At 37.1% G+C, this 20,619-nt stretch overlaps 1 protein-coding gene and 1 long non-coding RNA gene across 13 annotated transcripts; both read left to right on the forward strand.

Moving 5' to 3' along the window:
• The first annotated feature begins 438 nt into the window (after positions 1–438).
• On the forward strand, positions 439–950 carry LOC141377609 (uncharacterized). 2 transcript variants are annotated; one of them, XR_015508034.1, is made up of 2 exons: positions 439–638; positions 787–950. It is a non-coding gene; the product is annotated as an uncharacterized LOC141377609 (long non-coding RNA). The 2 variants fall into 2 exon arrangements; XR_015508035.1 differs by having other exon boundaries at positions 790–950.
• Positions 951–3,096: 2,146 nt separating this feature from the next.
• clp1 (cleavage factor polyribonucleotide kinase subunit 1) lies at positions 3,097–20,534 on the forward strand. 11 transcript variants are annotated; one of them, XR_015506855.1, is made up of 8 exons: positions 3,118–3,379; positions 5,940–6,217; positions 7,975–8,082; positions 8,286–8,405; positions 10,105–10,242; positions 14,487–14,630; positions 16,883–19,525; positions 19,673–20,534. XR_015506855.1 is itself a non-coding variant. In NM_001346238.1 (7 exon segments), coding segments are annotated over 6 exon segments (1,332 nt in total). In that variant the 5' UTR covers positions 3,097–3,379; positions 5,940–5,941; the 3' UTR covers positions 17,429–17,501.
• Positions 20,535–20,619: the final 85 nt, after the last annotated feature.

The following is a 20,619-nucleotide window of genomic DNA, read 5'->3' on the forward strand; positions in this document are numbered from 1 at the left end:
TAAAATACCTAAAATAAAAGGACAAATGCTGGACCTTTTGGCCGTGAGGGTGGTTAGTAGCAAGTAACATGCTATTAGGTTGTGACCGCAAGGTGGCGTTCTTGCATAATAAGAAGCTTACCACCGGAGTATTCAGAGCAGTGTCTCACTTTCTGTTCTAATGTCCCTCATCTGTCTTTAATCATATTTATCTGTCTCCATATTCTACTGCATCCCATAATAATACACAGCACCACACAGGTAAGAATACATATTCAGTATGTTTTTGTCCACAGCTGACGGCAACTCGCCATGACGGAAATTCCCGAGCCTGTGTGCTCCAATCAGGTGTATTCTCTTCAGCGATCACCATGGCAACGAGACTCACAGCAGTGACGTTGCATTGTAAACATTTGCATCTGCGTTCCTATAAAGCTCGTCGGTTCTCTCTCAGTTATCAGTTCGCTCGGTGTTGCTGTTTGTACTTGACCAAGGTGAGTTCAATACCTAACGGTAGGTGTGAAGACACGCCAATCTCACGAAGTCCGCTTCCCTGGGGCGAGGCGAGCTATTGAGCCCAAGGCAGGGAACAAAACAAGCCGTGAGGACACTGAGGGAAACACGGGAGGCTGGTAGTGGGACCCGCTGCGAGGGTTATGGTGAGTGGGAGCAACAAGGCCCACTCATCGTCTATTTTAAACTATAGTTTCAAACTCTAGTTTACTATAGTTTAAAAAAGAAACACTAGTAACTGTAATGTTTTAACTGTATGTCTGGCTGTTGTTAATGTTTTGCTTTGTTTTTCAGCAGAGATGTTGAGCAAAGAAGGACTATTGAAGACAACCGTTGAAGACAAGCGCGGGTTATATTGATGAGCGCGCGCATTATAATGTTTCTGTGATGTTTTCTGAAATTTTATCTTGTTTAGATAAGTTCGCAGGTTAAACTAAATAAACTATACTCTTTCTAAACACCTGTCTCGTGTTTTATTTGTCCTCTACAGCAATACACTGTCATATACAGTTGAAGTCAGAATTATTAGCCTCCCTAAATTATTATCACCCCTGTTTATTTTTTCCCCAAATTTCTGTTTAATGGAGGGAAGATTGTTTCAGCACATTTCTAATCATAATAGTTTAAAAAACATATTTCTAATAACTGATTTCTTTTATCTTTGTCATGATGACAGTAAATAATATTTTACTTGATATTTTTCAGGACACTTTTATACAGCTTAAAGTGACATTTAAAGGTTTAACTAGGTTAATAAGGTGAACTAGGCAGGTTAGGGTAATTAGGCAAGTTGTTGTATAACGATGAAAAAAATTAGCTTAAAGGGGCTAAAAATTTTGTCCTAAAAATGGTTTTTAAAAAATTAAAACTGCTTTTATTCTAACCGAAATAAAAAAATAAGACTTCCCCAGAAGAAAAAATATTATCAGACATACAGTGAAAATTTCCTTGCTCAGTTAAAAACCATTTGGGAAATATTTAAAAAAGAAGAAAAAAAATCGAAAGGGGGCTAATAATTCTGACTTCAACTGTAAGTCTGTTGAATGCATTTGTATGCAACATGGTTTGACAGTAGTCTAACAAATAAATAGTTGTTATAAATGTACCTTCATTAGTCAACATTTGGTGTAGGGAATAAAAAGTGAATCAAAAATGTCCTAAGACACAATGGTAATGTTATGGTTGTTACATAACTGTATTCATTATTATTCTGTATGTTTAAACCCAGCAGAATATACTATATATTTAACATGTCATAAACGTACAGTTATTCAAACATTTGCTTAATAAAAATGTCCTAAGACAAGAATGGGTTTTGTTTTGGTTTTATGTCAAACTACTGTAAGTTTAGTTATCTATATCATAATATTGAAAGTCAGAGTTATTTTAATGACCCAAATCAATTAAAATGTCTCTTACTCAAGTACTTCAAGCATGCAAAAGTCAAATTAAAGTATATAAAATACATTTTCCAACAACAAAACTTTGTCTTGTGAAAATGACCAGTGGGTGGTGAGGAAAAAAGTTAATGTCTAGTTGTATATATATATATATATATATATATATATATATATATATATATATATATATATATATATATATATATATATATATATATATATATATAAAAGAAGTTGAACAAGTTGTCATGATATTTAGTCATAATGCACTTTCTATACATTTATATTAGACTTTTTTTCTAAATCTATAATTGGTAAATTGCTCCCAGGTCAACCTTGACTTTGTCTAATAAAGGTGAGGTGTATCTGAAGGGAGATTGTCCTATGTTCACATTTCTACTTTAGTTTTTTTCTTTGTCCTATGTAGTGCTGTATGTTCCTTTCTGTAACACAATGACATGATCTAACAAATTACTGTACAAACAGCAAATAAATAAATTGGCCACAGTTTACATCAGAACACCCCTCCAGAGTACACTGTTATACTGACAACATGACTAGGCCCACACAGAATCTACATGCACAGAATTCTGTTTATTTGCTTGTGTAAATGTGTCTAAATCTATATTTACGCAGTTTTTTAATTATTTACAATAATATTATTGACTAATTTGAAAATTTTCATATGAATGATTTACAATACAGTTTGTGAAGTTATATTTTCTGTCTTTTAGTAGAGATATTATATAAAAGACTTGCTTTGTTTACCAAATAAAGAGGATCTAATTGGATTTGCATTGTAAGCATTAAATAAAAGTTTAAAAGGTATTACTTTTTATTTAATAAAATAAGGTTTTAGTTATGATACTTCCAAAATAATAAATAAATCCGCAGATCTTTGACACAGTTCTGTGCAGAAATAGCAAAAAATTGTCCACAGACTCCCTTCAGCTCTTCAGTTTCAGATTGCTCCCTTGTTTCAGAGATTTACTGTGGGTTATGGATAAAATATTTCTTAATTAATACTAAAAGATTTAAATACAGCATTTTAGTCATTTTTTGCTGTAATAACTAGTCAGATGTCATCATCACCACACTTTAATGATGTACTAAAAAACTATATCTATGCAACCTAAAGAAGAAAACAGAAGAAGAGAAGATCTTGCCCGTTCATTGGTCAGCAGTAACATGACGACGTCTACAAGCGACACGACGTCATTACGATGGCGTGGTTTGACAGTCGCACCGCGCTGATGTGAGGAAAGTGCTGATTATTTGTAAATACAAAGGAACTTTAAATAGTGCTTATTTAAAAGACTCTCGGTGTGTCACGGTACATTAGTTGATAGTACACGCTAAGTCATATGACCGTCGGTTTATTCAGCGGGCTAACGTTAATCGTAACAAGCTAACAATTCAGTAATTTATCGGCTTGAAATAAAACAGTATTTCCCAGGATATATCACCGATCGGACGACTTCACACAGGTACAATACAATAATTGCTGCTTTGTCTTTGTTTAAAGTACAAACATTGCGCTAGCAAGTGAATATGGTCAAAAAACATGTTTGTGTCTAACGTTACATCACATTATATTTAGCTAAAATGCTAAAATGGCTACTTCAATATTTTAATAGACTTGAGTGAAAATAAAATGTCTAAATATGGTAATATATGGTATATAATGTACAACCGCCTTTTAAGAGTTCATAAGTTAGTAATTCTGTCCTATAACGTTTTTTTAATGAAATATTTATAAAACAATATTGATTATTTTTTGGACTAAAGAAAAGTGTTTTGTGTTTTAATGTGTCATCAAACGTTTCGTCTTCATAATGTCTGACAATATTGTCGCTATATATACATATACACATACACTACCTGACAAAACGTTATGTTGCACAAAGTTTTAGGAACAACACATAATAATTTGACTTCTAGTTGATCATTTGGTATCAGAAGTAGCTTATATGAAAGGCAAAGGCCTCTAGATTACACTTAATTAACCAAAATAAAATATGATCATGCCTTGATTTATAACTATTTCATTAGGACAATAAGGTCTGACTTTGCTTAGACAAAAGTCTGATCACTAAACAGAAATAATGTCCAGTGTGGAATATAAAGTCCTGCTGCAGTGGAGACAGAATGAATATTGTGTCTGACTCCATCATGAGCTTGGAGGACTGCATCCATACATCTCTGACATTACTCAAATCACTGATTAATAAAGTCATCTGGAATGGCAAAGAAAGAGTTCTTGCAGGACTCTCAGAGTTCATCAAGATCCTTTGGATTCATCTTCAATGCCTCCTCCATCATCTTATCCCAGACATGCTCAATAATGTTCATGTCTGGTGATCGGGCTGGCCAATCCCAGAGCACCTTGACCTTCTTTGCTTTCAGGAGCTTTGATGTGGAGGCTGAAGTATGAGGAGCAGCGCTATCCTGCTGAAGAATTTGCCCTCTCCTGTGGTTTGTAATGTAATGGGCAGCACAAATGTCTTGATACCTCAGGCTGCTGATGTTGCCATCGACTCTGCAGATCTCTCGCACACCCCCATACTGAATGTAACCCCGAACCATGAGTTTTCCTTCACCAAACTTGATTGATTTCTATGAGAATCTTGGGTTCATGTGGGCTCCAGTAGGTCTTCTGCAGTATTTGTGATGATTAAGATGCAGTTCAACAAATAATTCATTGGAATAATCTACCTTCTGCCACTTTTCCAAATGATCAACTAGAATATATATATATATATAACCAGGCAATAAAAAATTGTAATGAAGTCAATTTTTTCAAATATTAACATGGAAAATATAAAATTATTTTTATTAATCTGTTTATAGACTGCTTTCATTGTGACTCCAGCCATACTACAACTTCTATAGCTATTAAAATAGCCTAGTTACTATTCCCCCACGCTGTATATAAGATTGTTACACTGAATAGCATTTTAGTGGTTGTCCTAAATGAAGTTTCACAAACTAATTTCGAGAGGAGCACGTGATATGATTGACTGCAGCTAGCCACTCATCTACACTCATTAGCTAGCCAATCAGATTGATCCAAACTCCCTATAAGTAGCCTAGCTCAGAACTACTCCCTTATCTTCGTTTCCCGAAGAAACCCCCCATCCACCCCTTCTCCTCCTTTCCTCTTTTGCTTAGGGGAGCTCTCGAGAACTCCTGATCTCGTACTCCCCTCACATGCTCAATGGACCTGGAGGGAGCCCTGGGCTCAACTATCTCCGAGCTCAGGGTTCTCTCGCGGGACAGCACGCCAAACCTGCTAATTTGCTAACAAGTGGTCAAACAGTATCTAAGTGTGAACCCTTGAAATAAATTGAATATATCAAATTGCAGTATTCATATGACAGAGAGGTGCAATAATTTGCATTTATTTTATGTGACAAGAATTTGTGTGTTGCATGCATTTGGTTAATTGTCCAAATTTGACCAATTGGATGGGGCTTTACACTTTATACCTGTGTCCCCAGTAGGTGCTGTTTTGATGTTGGCTAGACCGTCCCAAAGGGGAACTAAAAATACACTAATGGCAGGAGTCGAGACGATAGAGGATTCATTCATAGTGATTTAAAGTCATAATTTTTACACTATGACGTTGTTGTTCTTTGTTGAATAAATTAGATTTAATTAGATCAGAAAAATCTATTGCCTATTTATTTTTGTAAGTTTAAAAATCTATCTGGAGGTTTTATATCACAAGAAATATAATTATTACAATACTAAAAACAGTGCTCAGTATTGTGCAGCACTACAGTCTTCTATCATATGAAAAATATATAAGCAAGACACATCGTACTATGCATGTTGGAATAAATATATAAATTCCATCTATTTTGATGCTTGAAAACCCTTTCCATCTTTTTATTTAATTTTTTATTGAGCAGATATTTGAATAAAAGTAAGTACATGACGTGAAATATATAGCATAATCTGCTGGTTTTAAACATACAGAATAATTCATAATGGATTGCAGTTATGTAAACAATCCTTTTCATCTCTGATAATTCTCCTTCACAGTCATGACGGCAGAAGCTGCAGAAAAGTCTGTGGAGGAGGGCCTGAGCTCGTCGGGCAGCGCTGGTTCTTCAGGCACCAGATTCGACCTGGATAAAGAGACAGAACTGCGCTTTGAGGTGGAAGCAGGAGAACGAGTCCAGCTGGAGCTGCTGTCTGGCTTAGCTGAGATATTCGGATCTGAGCTGAACCGCAATAAGAAATACACTTTCGGGCCTGGCTCTAAGATCGCTGTGTTTACCTGGCAGGGCTGCGGTGTGGCACTTTCAGGCAAAACAGAGGTGAGAGATAGCAAGTCGTGAACCTGACTTTTATTTCAGTGTGTTGATGTACTTCTAACAGGCTATATGCACAGCTAGTGTTTATTAGCTAATGATGAACTTACGGTGGAAGTTTTTTGTGACTATTTTCATTTTAATAAGGTTCCTTTTTACAGCATTAATGTTGTTAAAATACAATCAATTAACTACACTTAAGCATTCGTTTAGTTATTTAAACGTCAACCTTCGGTAAATTCGGTTGATTGGACATGATTTGAAAAGGCATACACCTGTCTATAGGTGTATAGGGTCCCAGGGTTGACAGTGCATGTCAAAGCACAAACCAAGCATGAAGACAACGGAATTGTCCGTAGTCCTCAGACAGGATTTTCTCTCGGCACAAGGCTGGGGAAGATTGCAGAAATATTTTTGCTTCTCTGAAAGTCCCAATGAGCACAGCGGCCTCCAACATCTGTAAATGAAAGCTGTTTAGAACCACCAGGACTCCTAGAGCTGGCCGGCCATCTAAGCTGAGTGATCAGGGAGAAGGCCATTAGTCAGGGAGGTGATCAATAACCAGATAGTCACTCTGTCTGAGCTCCAGCATTCTTCTGTGGAGAGAGGAGAACCTTACAGAAGGACAACCATCTGTACAGCAATCCACCAATCAGGTCTGTATGGTAGAGTGGTCAGACGGAAGAAACTCCCCGCCTGGAATTTGCCAAAAGGCATCTGAAGGACTCTCAGACCATAACAAACTAAATTGTCTGGTCCGATGAGATGAAAATTGAACTCTTTGGAGTTAATGCCAGGCATTACGTTTGGAGAAAAGCAGGCAGGCTAATAGCATCCCTACAGTGAGGCATGGTGGTGTTGGCTTCATGCTGTGGGGATGTTTTTCAGCAGCAGGAACTGGAAGACTAGTCAGGATAGAGGGAAAGATGAATGCAGCAATGTACTGAGACATCCTGAATGAAAACCTGCTTCATAGTGCTCTTGACCTCAGACTGGGGCGACGGTTTATCTTCCAGCAGGACAATGACCCAAAGCACACCGCCAAAATATCAATGGAGTATCTTCACAACAACTCAGTGAATGTCCTTGAGTGGCCCAGCCAGAGCCCAGACCTAAATCCTATGGAACATCTCTGAAGAGATCTGAAAATGGCTGTACATCGTTGCTTCCTATCCAACCAAATGGGCCCCTGCCCACTAGAGAACTAACATCCACTTTGGGGCCCGGGGGAAACGTAAACAACTGAATTATGTTATGTTGTTTCAGTAGCACCAGTACACTTTTTCTTGCATAAATGTGTCCCGATGTAATTGATAACCTGTGCTTTATCAACAATCTGTTCAGTTCTGGGATCATGTTTACATTGCTCAACTAATGTTAACCCTTTGAGGATACTGCATAAAGCACACTGTTTTATTTTTTCTATTACTGAATAAAAGCATGCTGTTTTTAATTATAATCATGATTAAATATGAAATAGCCCTTTACACTTTTAAACAATGCCATACTCTTATTTGCACAACCTAAAATGGAGTATGCTGCTATTTAGGGGTTTTTTCACTGTCATAAAAATAATGCAAACATGCATAGTTCGATGCTGGATTGTAATCAGACGTTGATTGAAGATTATGAAAACAAACGTTTTTGTCAGAAGATTAACTTGCACTAATTATTTACATTAAGTTTAACAATGTGCACTAGTAAAACAAACAACTTAAATGACATTAACAAACTCAAATATGGCTTTTTTTCTGTAAATACAGGTGGCTTATGTCTCCAAAGATACCCCGATGCTGCTGTACCTGAACACACATGCGGCTCTAGAGCAGATGAGACGGCAGGCAGAGAAAGACAACGAAAGAGGCCCTCGGGTATGTGAACACAAAGCGGAAGAATTAAAATGTCACTAAGGTCTAAAAATGATGCCTTCAGCTCTAAATGTATGGCCAAAAATAATAATAGAAACTGATATATAAATAAAATGAATACAAACTCATAATAATATAAAGCATAAACTGCTCTTGGTTGTTATCTGAATATTAAATATCTGTTTAATCTGCATTTGTCATGATAGGTAATGGTCGTCGGCCCAACCGATGTTGGAAAGTCAACAGTATGTCGGATGCTGCTGAATTATGCAGTGCGACTGGGACGCAGACCTACACTGGTGGAGCTGGACGTTGGCCAGAGCAGTGTAAGTGAATGATGCCAGAGTGATCGATGCAGCATCTTTTAAACCTAACAGGCTTATTAAGAAGTGAAGATCAAGGGCCCTATCATACACCCGGCGCAGTGTGGCGCAAGGCGCGGCGCTATACTTGTTTGCTAGTTTTAGCTCGGCACAAGAGTCGTTTTGAGGCGTTGCGCTACGCTGTTTAAATAGCAAATGCATTTGCGCTCATTTGTGCGCCCATAGGTGTTCTGGTCTAAAAAGGGAGGCGTTCTGAGGCGGACCGCTGGCGCGTTGCTATTTTGAGAAACTATAATAGATTTTTCATTAGACCAACACAAACCCGGTCTAAACTCCGGCGCAGAGTTGCACCTCGCTTACACACTGCTTAATACACACAAGAGAGCAATAGGCAAATATCTTTACATATGAAAAAATTTAAATATTAAGGATATATATAGGATATGATAAGAATAGATATAGAATATAAATATAAAGGATTAAAATATTACAAAACATTTTATTTTCTAGCCACCATAAATATGAAAAACCACTGCTTTTATGTCTTCTTCATCTCGGGATGCTTTTTCAGTTCATTCATAACAATTTGCTTTTGTATAATGTTATCATTATTAGCAGTATTATTTATTATATCCATATTTATATTTGTTTTATTAAAAATAAGCTTAGATTTGCCCACCTGTCAGGTTTTAGACCATATGGGGCACAGCATGTGTTTTAGGATATAACTCAGGTTTTTGAGCACATTTTTGTTATTATTATTCATTTATTCGTTTGCTGGAAATTAGAACTGAATTTAGAAATAGTTTTGAAACAAATATTTGCGCTTAACAAATGCAATTATTTATTTATAGACTAATTGATGTCTGTGCGTAAAGGTTTCCCTATCCAAGAGCGAATGTGAAAGTGATCCATATCTCTCATTCTCACGCAGTAGATGCTCTGTTTAACAGTTTTCTGTTAAAAAACTGTAACTGTTAACTGTTTGCTTGTGAAATGCTCAGTTTTTCCACTTAGACTTACTTTACGTCCTGTAAATAGTAAATGCGCTTATGGTGCAACGCAGCTGGCTCTTAAAGGTAATGGGAGATGAGACTCTGATTGGTTTATTCTCAAAACACACCTATAACTCATTAAGAAAATAACCTCAACCCTTTTAGCCCATGCGCCGCGGCGCAAGGCAGATTTCCTGTCCTTAAATTAGCAAAAACGCGTCCTGACACGCCCTGAAAGCGTTTGCGCCCTCTGTTTTGCGCTCTGCGCATGGACCGTCAAAATAGAGCCGCTACAGTTGAAGTATTATCAGCCCTCCTGTTTGTTTTTTTTTCCCCGATTTCTGATAATGCAGAGATTTTTTTCCAACACATTTCTAAACATAATGTTTCTAATAACTGATTTATTTTATCTATGCCATGATGACAGCACGTAATATTTGAATAGATGTTTTTTTCAAGATGTTAGTATTCAGCTTAAAGTGACATTTAAAGGCTTAACTAGGTTAGTTAGACAGGTTAGAGTAATTAGGCAAGTCATTGTGTAACGTTGCTAATAATATTGACCTTAAAATGAATATAAAAACAATTATTCTAGTCGAAATAAAACAAATAAGACTTTCTCCAGAAGAAAAAATATTATAGGAAATACTGTGAAAAATTCCTCGCTCTGTTAAACATCATTTGGGATTAATTGTTTTGGCCTGCAGGTCTCAGTGCCTGGAACCATGTCGGCTCTGTGCATCGAGCGTCCTGCTGATGTTGAAGAAGGTTTCTCAGTTCAGGCGCCGCTCGTCTTTCATTTTGGCTCCACCACTCCAGGAACAAACATCAAACTTTACAACAAGGTAATAATGACACCGGTGCACTTAAGGGAGTGTTGTTTTTACACATCAGCTTTGGCCTGTGTATCACTGGAACAGATGGAGCTGATTTAACGAGCAGCAAACTATAATGGGGTTGTATAATCAATAATGAACAGAAGAAGAAGAGAAGATGCATCAATCTTTCTCCTAATGCAACTATATAATGTGGTTTATATAGAAATATCGGTAACACTTTACAATAAGGTTGTATTAGTTTGTTAGTTAATGCATTTACTAACATGAACAAACAATGAACAACACGTTTATTACAGTATTTGTTCATGTTAGTTAATGAATATAAAGTTATTCATGTTAACTCCCGATGCATTAACTAATGTTAACAAGCATGAATCTGAATGGTTATAATGCAATAGTAAATGTTGAAGTATGATGAATAAATTGTTCATAAGTAGTTCATGTTAGTAAAAATACATTAACTAATGAAATGCATTCAAACCCAGGCGATTTTGCAAGTCATGAAAGAAAAGTGAAATGAAACTCGCTATCAAGTCCTATCCACTTGTTGAGTGGTGACGTGTTTGTGACGTATGTAATACTGTTTCCGGGTCCAAGCTGCCATTCATTTGAGTGGGGAAATCATTCGTTTATGATCACGTTTATTCCTATCACACATTAAAGTTAATTTTATATAAAATCATAGTGTACACAACAATCTCTGGGCTTGCTGCATAACAAATACCAAAAATTTAACAATTTATAAAAAAAGAATCACTTTCTGGCCATCGGATATTAGGCATGGACATATATACTGCGATCGTGACTTTCGAAAGCCTTAAATCACTTTGTAAACGTTTATTATTACCATTTCATGAGTCTCCCCATTCAGTTGAATAGAGCGCTTGCACCCGGAAGCCGCTTCTCGTGAAGTCACACTTAACAAGCGGATTTGCTACTCTCCCCTCCTACTGACATTAATGTAGTTGCGGTTATCATACAGCTCTCATACACCAATGTAAAAAACAGCTTCACACTCATCTTTCCTCTGTGCAATAGCAGCGTTTCCACTATCGCACCTAAAGCGAGTGAGCCAGGGCCAGTCGCGTTTCCACTGTCACTTCTAGGGCCTGATCGGACCAAAGCGGAGCTTCCTTGGGGCCAGCGGTTGGCCTTTTTCAGCCCGCCAAATACCTTGGGCCAAAGAGGGCCAGCTGGTGCTTTGAGGTGTAGTGAAAGGAGAGGCACACTTTGCCCAAGTCTGGTAAAGATGGCATGCGCCATTACACTAGTTTTCCAATCGCACAGGAGTTCATGCGACAAAATAAATGAATAAATAAATAAATAAGGAAAAGAAAAACGTATAGCTGGTCAGTTTAAGATAGGCTATTCCATAAAACACCTTATAAGCTGGGGTCTTTGTGCTTATGATCGCCCTTATGTTTCTCTTTTAAATGTAAGGCTATTGCATAAAATAATAAAGTAGTTTTAATTTATAAGTGACTTTTCTTTGCTCTGTCCTCCTTGATGTTTCAATAACGCATAATAATCTTTACACCATATTAAAGACACAGCAGCCAGTAAAGGTTGTCGAGAGTTTTTGTTAAGTTTAAAAGGTGTTTGTGCATGAAACGTGCGCGTTTAAATGCATGTGCGTGTGTGTGTGTGTGTGTGAGAGACCGGGCGAAAGAGCGCTTGCTTCACAGCTCTTGATGCTGCGACAGCTGGGTTTCTTTCTTTCTTTCTTTTTTTCTTTCTTTCTTTCTTTTTTTTTTCTTTCTTTCTTTTGGAGATAATACAAAACATGAACACAAACGAAAGACATAAATCTTGACAAATTATGTGTCCACTTTTGTAGGCTCAAAACAATAGTGTCATATCTCGATAAAACAGCCTAAGCTATATTGAAATAATTCAAAGAATTACAAATTTTGGATTTAATAAATCACATTAAATAAATAAAGCAATATAAAACAAACAAAAGCTATAATAATGTAGGTATATACAATACTAATAAATTAAACCGTTTTAAGCCATTTAAGCTTTCATTTTACAAAGGCCAAGCTGAATATTTTTTTTAGATATTTACTAAAAACAATAAACAACGGAGGAGTTTTGAAATATTATTTACAAAGCATTTGGATACGATGATATTAATCAAATTGTGCAAACAGAGCATTTTTCGGGTGAGTGAAACCAGAAGCTACATTCTTTTCCTTCATCCAGTCCTGCAGTGCTGCTTTATAAAAGGATTGGGAAAAACTGCACATAAAAATGTGTTCTGTGTCCTGTAACAAGTGCTTATGTTTTTATATGACGTGGTAAAATTTAAAAATTAAATTTGAAATATCAAGCTTTATTAGCAGATAGAGCTGCTGAGCGCAATGAAATATAGGCTTTCATTACTTCCTCTTATGTGCTGAAACACTGAACACTTTCCTTTACTTAAGATAACTGAATAATATGCAACATCTTTACATTATTCTCTTAAATAAAGGGGAATTACCTTCAAGTGTCATATAGCCTAGGGAAATATGAATATGTTTTAGGTCTCTCCGGAGCATTTGGACTGAATGTTTGACGGCGAATACGTATAATGTACTGCTGTACAGTAATGTGTCATTTGTTTGTTTCAGTTGTCTTAATTTTTAATCGTTTCTTGATGATGTAATGGTGTGCTTTGTTTGCCTGATTCTCGCTGAAGTGGGCGGGTTGTGTGAGGTTTGATTCGAGGGAGCTTGTGGGGGCGGGGTTTGCGTGACAAGCTGCGTGCTACTAGCTTGAAAATGGAAATGCAACATGATTTCAGCCTCACTGCTCATGCTCACGGGCTATTGGTACGGCCCGATAACAGCCCTGGCTCGCACTGGCCCGACAGCGGAAATGCAGCTAATGAATGAAAGTGAAACTGGAATCACCTCTACTGTTTTTGCGCTTGAGCGCTTCCAAGTGGTGTTTACTATAATTTCAGCAGATCCTGGCTGAACAAAAGTGCCAATCTGATTGGTGGTTTTTATTGAAGTGTGTCAAAACAAAAAACGAGCATCAGGCATTTCTCTAAAAACGACGCTTTTACACCTGCCTTTTTACGCATTGGTGTGCACGATCACATTAGCGCCCTTTGTTTAGTCACGAGGCATTGAACATCGATGAAAAACACGAGCAAAAAGCGTCCCGGTGTGAACTGGCTTAAGCCGAAAAGAAAAGGTACGTTTTGGTAAGGAACGGTATAACAGAAAATATTAGGGTTTCTTAAAACCGTTATAATAAACGACATAACAGATTCAATTCAATTCAGCTTTATTTGTATAGCGCTTTTACAATGTATATTGTGTCAAAGCAGCTTCACATAAATGGTCATAGTAACTGGATCAGGGAAGTTCAGTTTTTAGTGTTTAAGTTCAGTTCAGTTTAGATCAGTTCAGTGTGGTTTGAAGTCATTGTTGAGAGTCCAAACACTGAAGAGCAAATTCATTGATGAATAGCTTTTCAGATCCTGAAACATGCAAACCAGTGGCGACAGCGGAGAGGGAAAAAAAACTTCACCAATAGGAGAGTGAAGAAAAAAACCTTGAGAGAACCAGACTCAGTTGGGCACGACCATTTTAATTTCTCCGATGGCCTAATGTCTTGTGTAGAGCTGCAGTCTCAGCAGTGGAGGCTGGAAGCTGGCCTCAGCGAAGACTCGTCTGTCCCTGGAGCGTCACTGGAATCAGTCTCATACTCTCCACTTCCCTATGACCGACAGCGCAGCAGCAGCTCAGGATACGGCCTGGTCCCGAATATGGACACCTTGGGATCATCTCGTCGCTGATCTTGTATCCAATCAGTGACTCCGCATAATCTGAGGACCTCAGGATGAGTATCCCCAGGTGGAAATGGAGAATTAAGAGAATAATTAGTGTAGCTGCTGTTCATAGTGTATATAAGCAAGATGCAGAAACTTGTGTGGAAACCCGCTAGGTGATGCATTGAGTGTATGCTTTACTAAACAGACAGGTCTTTAATCTAGTTTTGAACTGAGAGAGTGTGTCTGAGCCTCGGATGTTATCAGGAAGGCTATTCCAGAGTTTAGGAGCCATAAAGGAGAAGGCTCTACCTCCCATACTTGACTTTGCTATTCTAGGTACTACCAGAAGCCCTGAGTTTTGAGATCTTAAAGAGCGAGCTGGATTGTAGCGAGACAGAAGGTTGGTTGTATGTCAGATGCCGGAATGCCGTTCAGACAAGTTCATAAAATGTTATGTTGTTGTTTTCTCATTGGTGTACAGCTGACTTCAAGCCTTGCAGATGCGTTTTCCCAGCGCTGTGAGGTGAACCGCAGAGCTAGCGTTGGCGGCTGCATCATCAACACCTGTGGCTGGGTCAAAGGCTCCGGATACCAGGCTCTGGTCCACTGCGCTTCAGCCTTCCAGGTACACTCACATTTTATTGTTGCGATTAATTGCTGAAAATTGATCATGATATTCTGTGTTTCTGTGTTATCATGATATCGAGATTCTGTATTGTTCTGATATCCAACTAAGCTGTGAAAGATGGCTTTACCAGTTGTAATGATAACCAAGCTTAAAGTGACATATAAAGGCTTAACTAGGTTGTTCAGGCAAGTCATTGTAAAACTATAGTTTGTTCTGTAGAACAGTAGTCTGCAACCTATTTATCACTGCGGACCGGTCAACACTTGACAATTGTACTATGGCCAAGCAGGGCTCGAAATTAACCTTTATTCTTGGTAGCACCCGTGCTCCTAACTTCAAAAATGTAGGTGCACCAGACAAAATTTAGTCGCACCCTCCAAAAACTATTATTAATACAACAACGTTTTATATTAACAGATTTATTGCATTTGAAATCAACTCTAAACAAAACTAACAAATAAATAAAAATCTGCATGCGCTCACCAGCCCTGCACACACTGCTTGACGTGAATGAGATGAACTGAATTAACAATAATAACTGTGCTGTGTTCTCACTGGTGGTGTCTGATATTGCACAGATGATATTGACATAACTAGTTATTTGCATACGTCATCTTAAAAGCAATAACGGTCTTTACATGAGCTGCAATATTAGTTTCCTCTCAGTGAATGCATGCTCTTTAGCGTTGGTGCACGCGGTGTCAGTCACACGACTGACAGCATCATGACGATTAAATGAAAAATGATGTTAGAACATCTCGTGCTTAAATGTGTAGATTCAGTGGAAATCACTGTTACCTGAAAACTCGGTCCGCTTTAGTCATTTTCATAGTGGACTTTAACCTCTGGAGGTGGTAATCAGACTAATCAGATGTGTCATTATTTGTAACTTTAGGTGGTTTCTAAAACTAAATCTCTCAGTGTTGTTTTCATTCTCTCGTATCCAGACCTTTACATTTTCGCGGCTGTAGCTCCCTTTCGGAACTGAGTGATGGACAGCTGATATTAACCAGTCCATTCACGTTCTGTTATAGCGCAGTGGATCAATAAGAGGAGCTTGATGGCGGGGCAAGCATTGCGGGCTTTGTTTACTGCAAAAAGTTGACATGTCAACTGTTTTAAACTATTCCTGAGCGCTGCGTTTGGTGTTTTTAGGTGCAAAGATACCTAATGCGTGAATCTCTCCTAATTCCGCGCATGTGGTGAACATTTTGCTGTGAAAACTGGTCGCACGACAACAATTTTATGCACTCGCATAAATGCTCCCAAATATATTGAGGTCGCATAGATAAAATTTTGGGCGCAATTTTAAGCCCTGCCAAGATAGATTGCCAGGCGACCATTAACCGCTTTCTCAGAGGATAACAAGCTGACACAACATTGCTGTAACTCTGATACAAGTTTTATTTATGTAGAAAATTAAAAACACTGCAGTTTTTTGGGTGTTACGTGTTAGTCTGAGGTAATTAGTCTACCAAATTGTGTATTTTCCAAACAAAATGAAGCTGTATCAGTCAGTTCTTGTCACGTGACTCGTAAACTGGGCACTTTCCCTCCTGACGCTCCAAATAAGTGCGCGCACGCGGCTTGCCTCCATTGGAAATAACGAACTTGCACGCAGAAAAGACGCAATATGTGAACAGCCGTCATTTGAGATCTCCAGCAGTTGATCTTCTTGCACAGACATGGTGGATTCTCCTGATTTGTGACAAATGGGTTGCGGATTCATTCCTTGGCAGTTTGCGGGTCCTTCACTAGGCTTTTTCCCCTTAGCAAAGAAACTTCCAAAGACGTCATACTCATTTTGTTAGCTTGTGGGTTAAATTTTGCAGCTCAAGTGGCCGAGAGAATACAGTAACTTTTCAAAATAAAAGATCATTCAGACTTGGATAATAGATACAACGGAAATAATTAAGGATTTCTTTTGTGGCCCGGTACCAGTTGATCCACACATACTGGTCCATGTATGTGTATGCATGTAATATTGCTTAAGGGGGCTAATAATATTGACCTTAAAATAGTAAGAAAAAATAATAATAAACTGCTTTTATTCCAGCCAAAGTAAAACAAATCAGACTTTCGTCAGAAGAAAAAATATTATCAGAAATACAACAAAAATTTCTTCATTAAATATCACTTGAGAAATATTTGATGCTAATAATAATTAATTTTGCCCTTAATTGTATATCAATAATGTACATGTAAATTATCACAATATATTAAATGATTGAATATCTGTCTACTTGCAGGTGGATGTGGTTCTCGTCCTGGACCAGGAGCGTTTATACAACGAGCTAAAACGAGACCTTCCACACTTTGTCCGTGTTGTTTTACTCCCAAAATCCGGCGGAGTAGTGGAGCGCTCCAAAGACTGCCGGCGAGAAACACGCGACGAAAAGATCCGCGAATATTTCTACGGCTTCCGAGGAACTTCGTTCTACCCTCACGCTTTTGATGTGCGCTTTTCAGATGTGCGTATATATAAAATCGGTGCACCGTCAATTCCAGACTCTTGTCTTCCTCTGGGGATGTCGCAAGACGACACGCAGCTCAAGCTGGTGCCGGTGAGTCCCGGCCGAGATTTGACCCATCATGTGTTGAGTGTGAGTTCGGTGGACGATGAGGCGGAGGTGGGTCAAAGTCGGGGCATTTTGGAGAGTCCCGCGTGTGGTTTTATTGTGGTGACGGCGGTGGACACACAAGCGCAGGTGATGACGGTGCTTTCGCCAGCTCCCAGACCGCTGCCACGACACACACTGCTCATCATGGACATTCGCTTCATTGACCTCAAATAATAGAGAAGCTTTACTCTGCAAAAATGGCTTCATTACTTAGAGCTTTTGTGTAGAGCCAGATCAGTCTCAAAAATAATACATTTACAAACTTTATTATGCTAATTTAAAACAATATTCATAAATTCGCAAACACAAATCATGAATTTAAAAATCCAATTCATAAATATGCAAATCCAATTCAGAACTTTAAAACACAATTCATAAATTTAAAACAATTCATAAATATGAAAACCAATTCATAAATTTAAGACACAATTCATAAATATGCAAAGTCAATTCGTAGATTCAAAAACACAACTCATAAATATGCAAATACAATTTGTTAATTCAAAACACAATTTATAAATATGAAAATTCAATTCATAAATTCAAGACAAAATTCATAAATATGCAAATCCAATTCAGAACTTTAAAACTCAATTCATAAATTTAAAACAATTCATAAATATGCAAACCAATTCATAAATGTAAGACACAATTCATAAATATGCAAATCCAATTCGTAAATTCAAAACATAATTCATAAATATGCAAATTCGCAAATTCAAAACACAATTCGAAAATTTGCAAATCCAATTTGTAAATTCAAAGCACAGTTCATAAATATGCAAATCCAATTCATAAATTCTAAGCACAGTTCATAAATATGCAAGTCCAATTCGTAAATTTAAAACACAATTCATAAATTCAAAACACACTTTAAAATTATGCAAATCCAATTCGTAAATTCAAAACACAATTTTTAAATATGCAAATCCAATTTGTAAATTCAAAGCACAGTTCAGAAATATGCAAATCCAATTTGTAAATTCAAAATAAAATTCATAAATGGTCACATCCAATTAATTTGGGGAATTATTTTAATATTTTTACTTGTGAATTCACAAATTGTGTTTTGAATCTACAAATTAGATTTGTGTATTTATGATTTGTGTTCTGAATTTACGATTTTAATTGTGTAAATATGCATTATGCTGTGCATTTAAGAGTATTATTATTTAAGTATTTTGGGAAATTTGCACTAGAAACAAGATTAAACATTTTTATTTGTCATATAAATTGACAGGTTTAAATACTCAGCAAGACTAAAGCTCTAAATATTAAAGGCATTTTCTGCATTGTAATCTTGATACACAGGTTCAATGTTGCTGGGCAATGTTGCTTGGTTATTTTTTTATTAACAATGGGCAACAGTCTTGTATCCAATGTAGCCTTAATTAGTTGCTCTGTGTCTCACCCGGTTGCCCTTTTATGGCATCATTGCTCAAAACAACATTGCTGAGTAATATCTAATTTTTGCATGTTAAAGAGACGGTGTACCCAAAAATATGCAAGTTTAAATATTACATCAGTATGAACTAATGATGAGTTAAGTAATGATGACTGACTAATTAAGAACTGATCCTAAAGGGATAGTTCACCCCAAAACAAAGACATTTAAACTCTCCTTTCACTTGTTCTAAATCGGTTCAATTTATTTCTTCTGTTGGACACTAAAAAAGATTTTTTGAAGAATGTTCGAAACCGGTAAACGCTGACTTCTATTGTATTTGTTTTCCTATAATGGATGTCAGTGGTGACCGGTTGCGAACATTCTTTAAAATATCTTCCTTTGTGTTTAACAGAATAAAGAAACTCAAAGATGTTTAGAACAAGTGAAGGGTGAGTAAATAATGACACAAGTTTAAATTTTTGGGTGAACCGTCTCTTTAATATGTAAACTTGAATATTACATCAGTATGAACTAATGATGAGTTGAGGCTCACTAATCAAGACCTGACCTTAAAGGGATAGTTCACCCCAAAACAAATACATTTTTAATTCTCTTTTCACTTGTCCTAAACCTGTTTGATTATTTTTTTCTGAACCCGGTAACCATTGACTTCTTTTGAATTTGTTTTCCTATAATGGATGTCAACAGTTACCGGTTGCGAAGATTGTTTAAAATATCTTCCTTTGTGTTTAACAATACCCTACTGAAAAAAAAAAACAGCTTAAACCAGCCTAGGCTGGTTGGCTGGTTTTAGCTGGTCGACCAGGCTGGTTTTAGAGGGGTTTTGGCCATTTCCAGGCTGGTTTCCAGCCATTTCCAGCCTGGTCTTAGCTGGTCAGGCTGGGAGATGACCAGCTAAAACCAGCTTGACCAGCCTAGCCAGGCTGGGAGCCCAGCCAAAACCAGCTATGTCCAGCTTAAACCAGACTGGTCAAGCTGGTTTTAGCTGGATTTAGCTGGTCATTTTCCAGCCTGACCAGCTAAGACCAGGCTGGAAATGGCTGGAAACCAGCCTGGAAATGGCCAAAACCCCTCTAAAACCAGCCAACCAGCCTAGGCTGGTTTAAGCTGGATTTTTCAGCAGGGTAAACAAACTCAAAGATGTTTAGAACAAGTGAAGGGTGAATAAACAATGACACAAGTTTAAATTTTTGGGTGAACCGTCTCTTTAATATGTAAACTTTAATATTACATCAGTATGAACTAATGATGAGTTGAGGCTCACTAATCAAGAACTGACAGAACTGAACTGAAGGGATAGTTCACCCCAAAACAAATAAATTGTTTATTCTCCTTTCACTTGTTTTAAACTTGTTTCATTTATTTCTTTTGAAACCGGTAACCATTGACTTCTATTGTATTTCTTTTCACCGGTTGCGAACATTCCTCAAAATATCTTCCTTTGTGTTCAACAGCAAAAGTAGTGAGTAAATTGAAATGTTTGACCCCTTATTTTAACTATGACATGAGTATTATGAATTCAAGTGTGATAAATTACCCCAACTTGTTTGTTTATACATTACATTAACTGACAAACAAGCAGTAACATGCAGTCTGAGGTCAGTATTTACACATGAATTCAAAGTTCTCCTGTTAAAGTTAGCTCTTCATTAAAACATCATTAGTTCATATTAAAGTACTTTTAAATTGAGGTATTAGATTGTTAATCTACAGTTGTAAGGAGATAAGCAAGTTTTGTTGCTGTGTTTGGATTGCAAATTTTAATTTTGTACATTTCTAAAAGATAATATGTTTCATTTTTAATAAGCCCAGTTGAAATTTCACCCGAGCTTCTGAGGAAACAATAAAAACTAACCAAAACCAGTTTGACAACATGTTATCTGCATGACTTTTTTTTCTTCAGTAAAATTGCTTCCTAATCTAATTGTGCAATTATTACTTTCACATTATATATTAT

Source organism: Danio rerio, chromosome 14 (assembly GCF_052040795.2).
Source record: "Danio rerio strain M-AB ecotype USA chromosome 14, GRCz13ab, whole genome shotgun sequence".
NCBI lineage: Eukaryota > Metazoa > Chordata > Actinopteri > Cypriniformes > Danionidae > Danio > Danio rerio.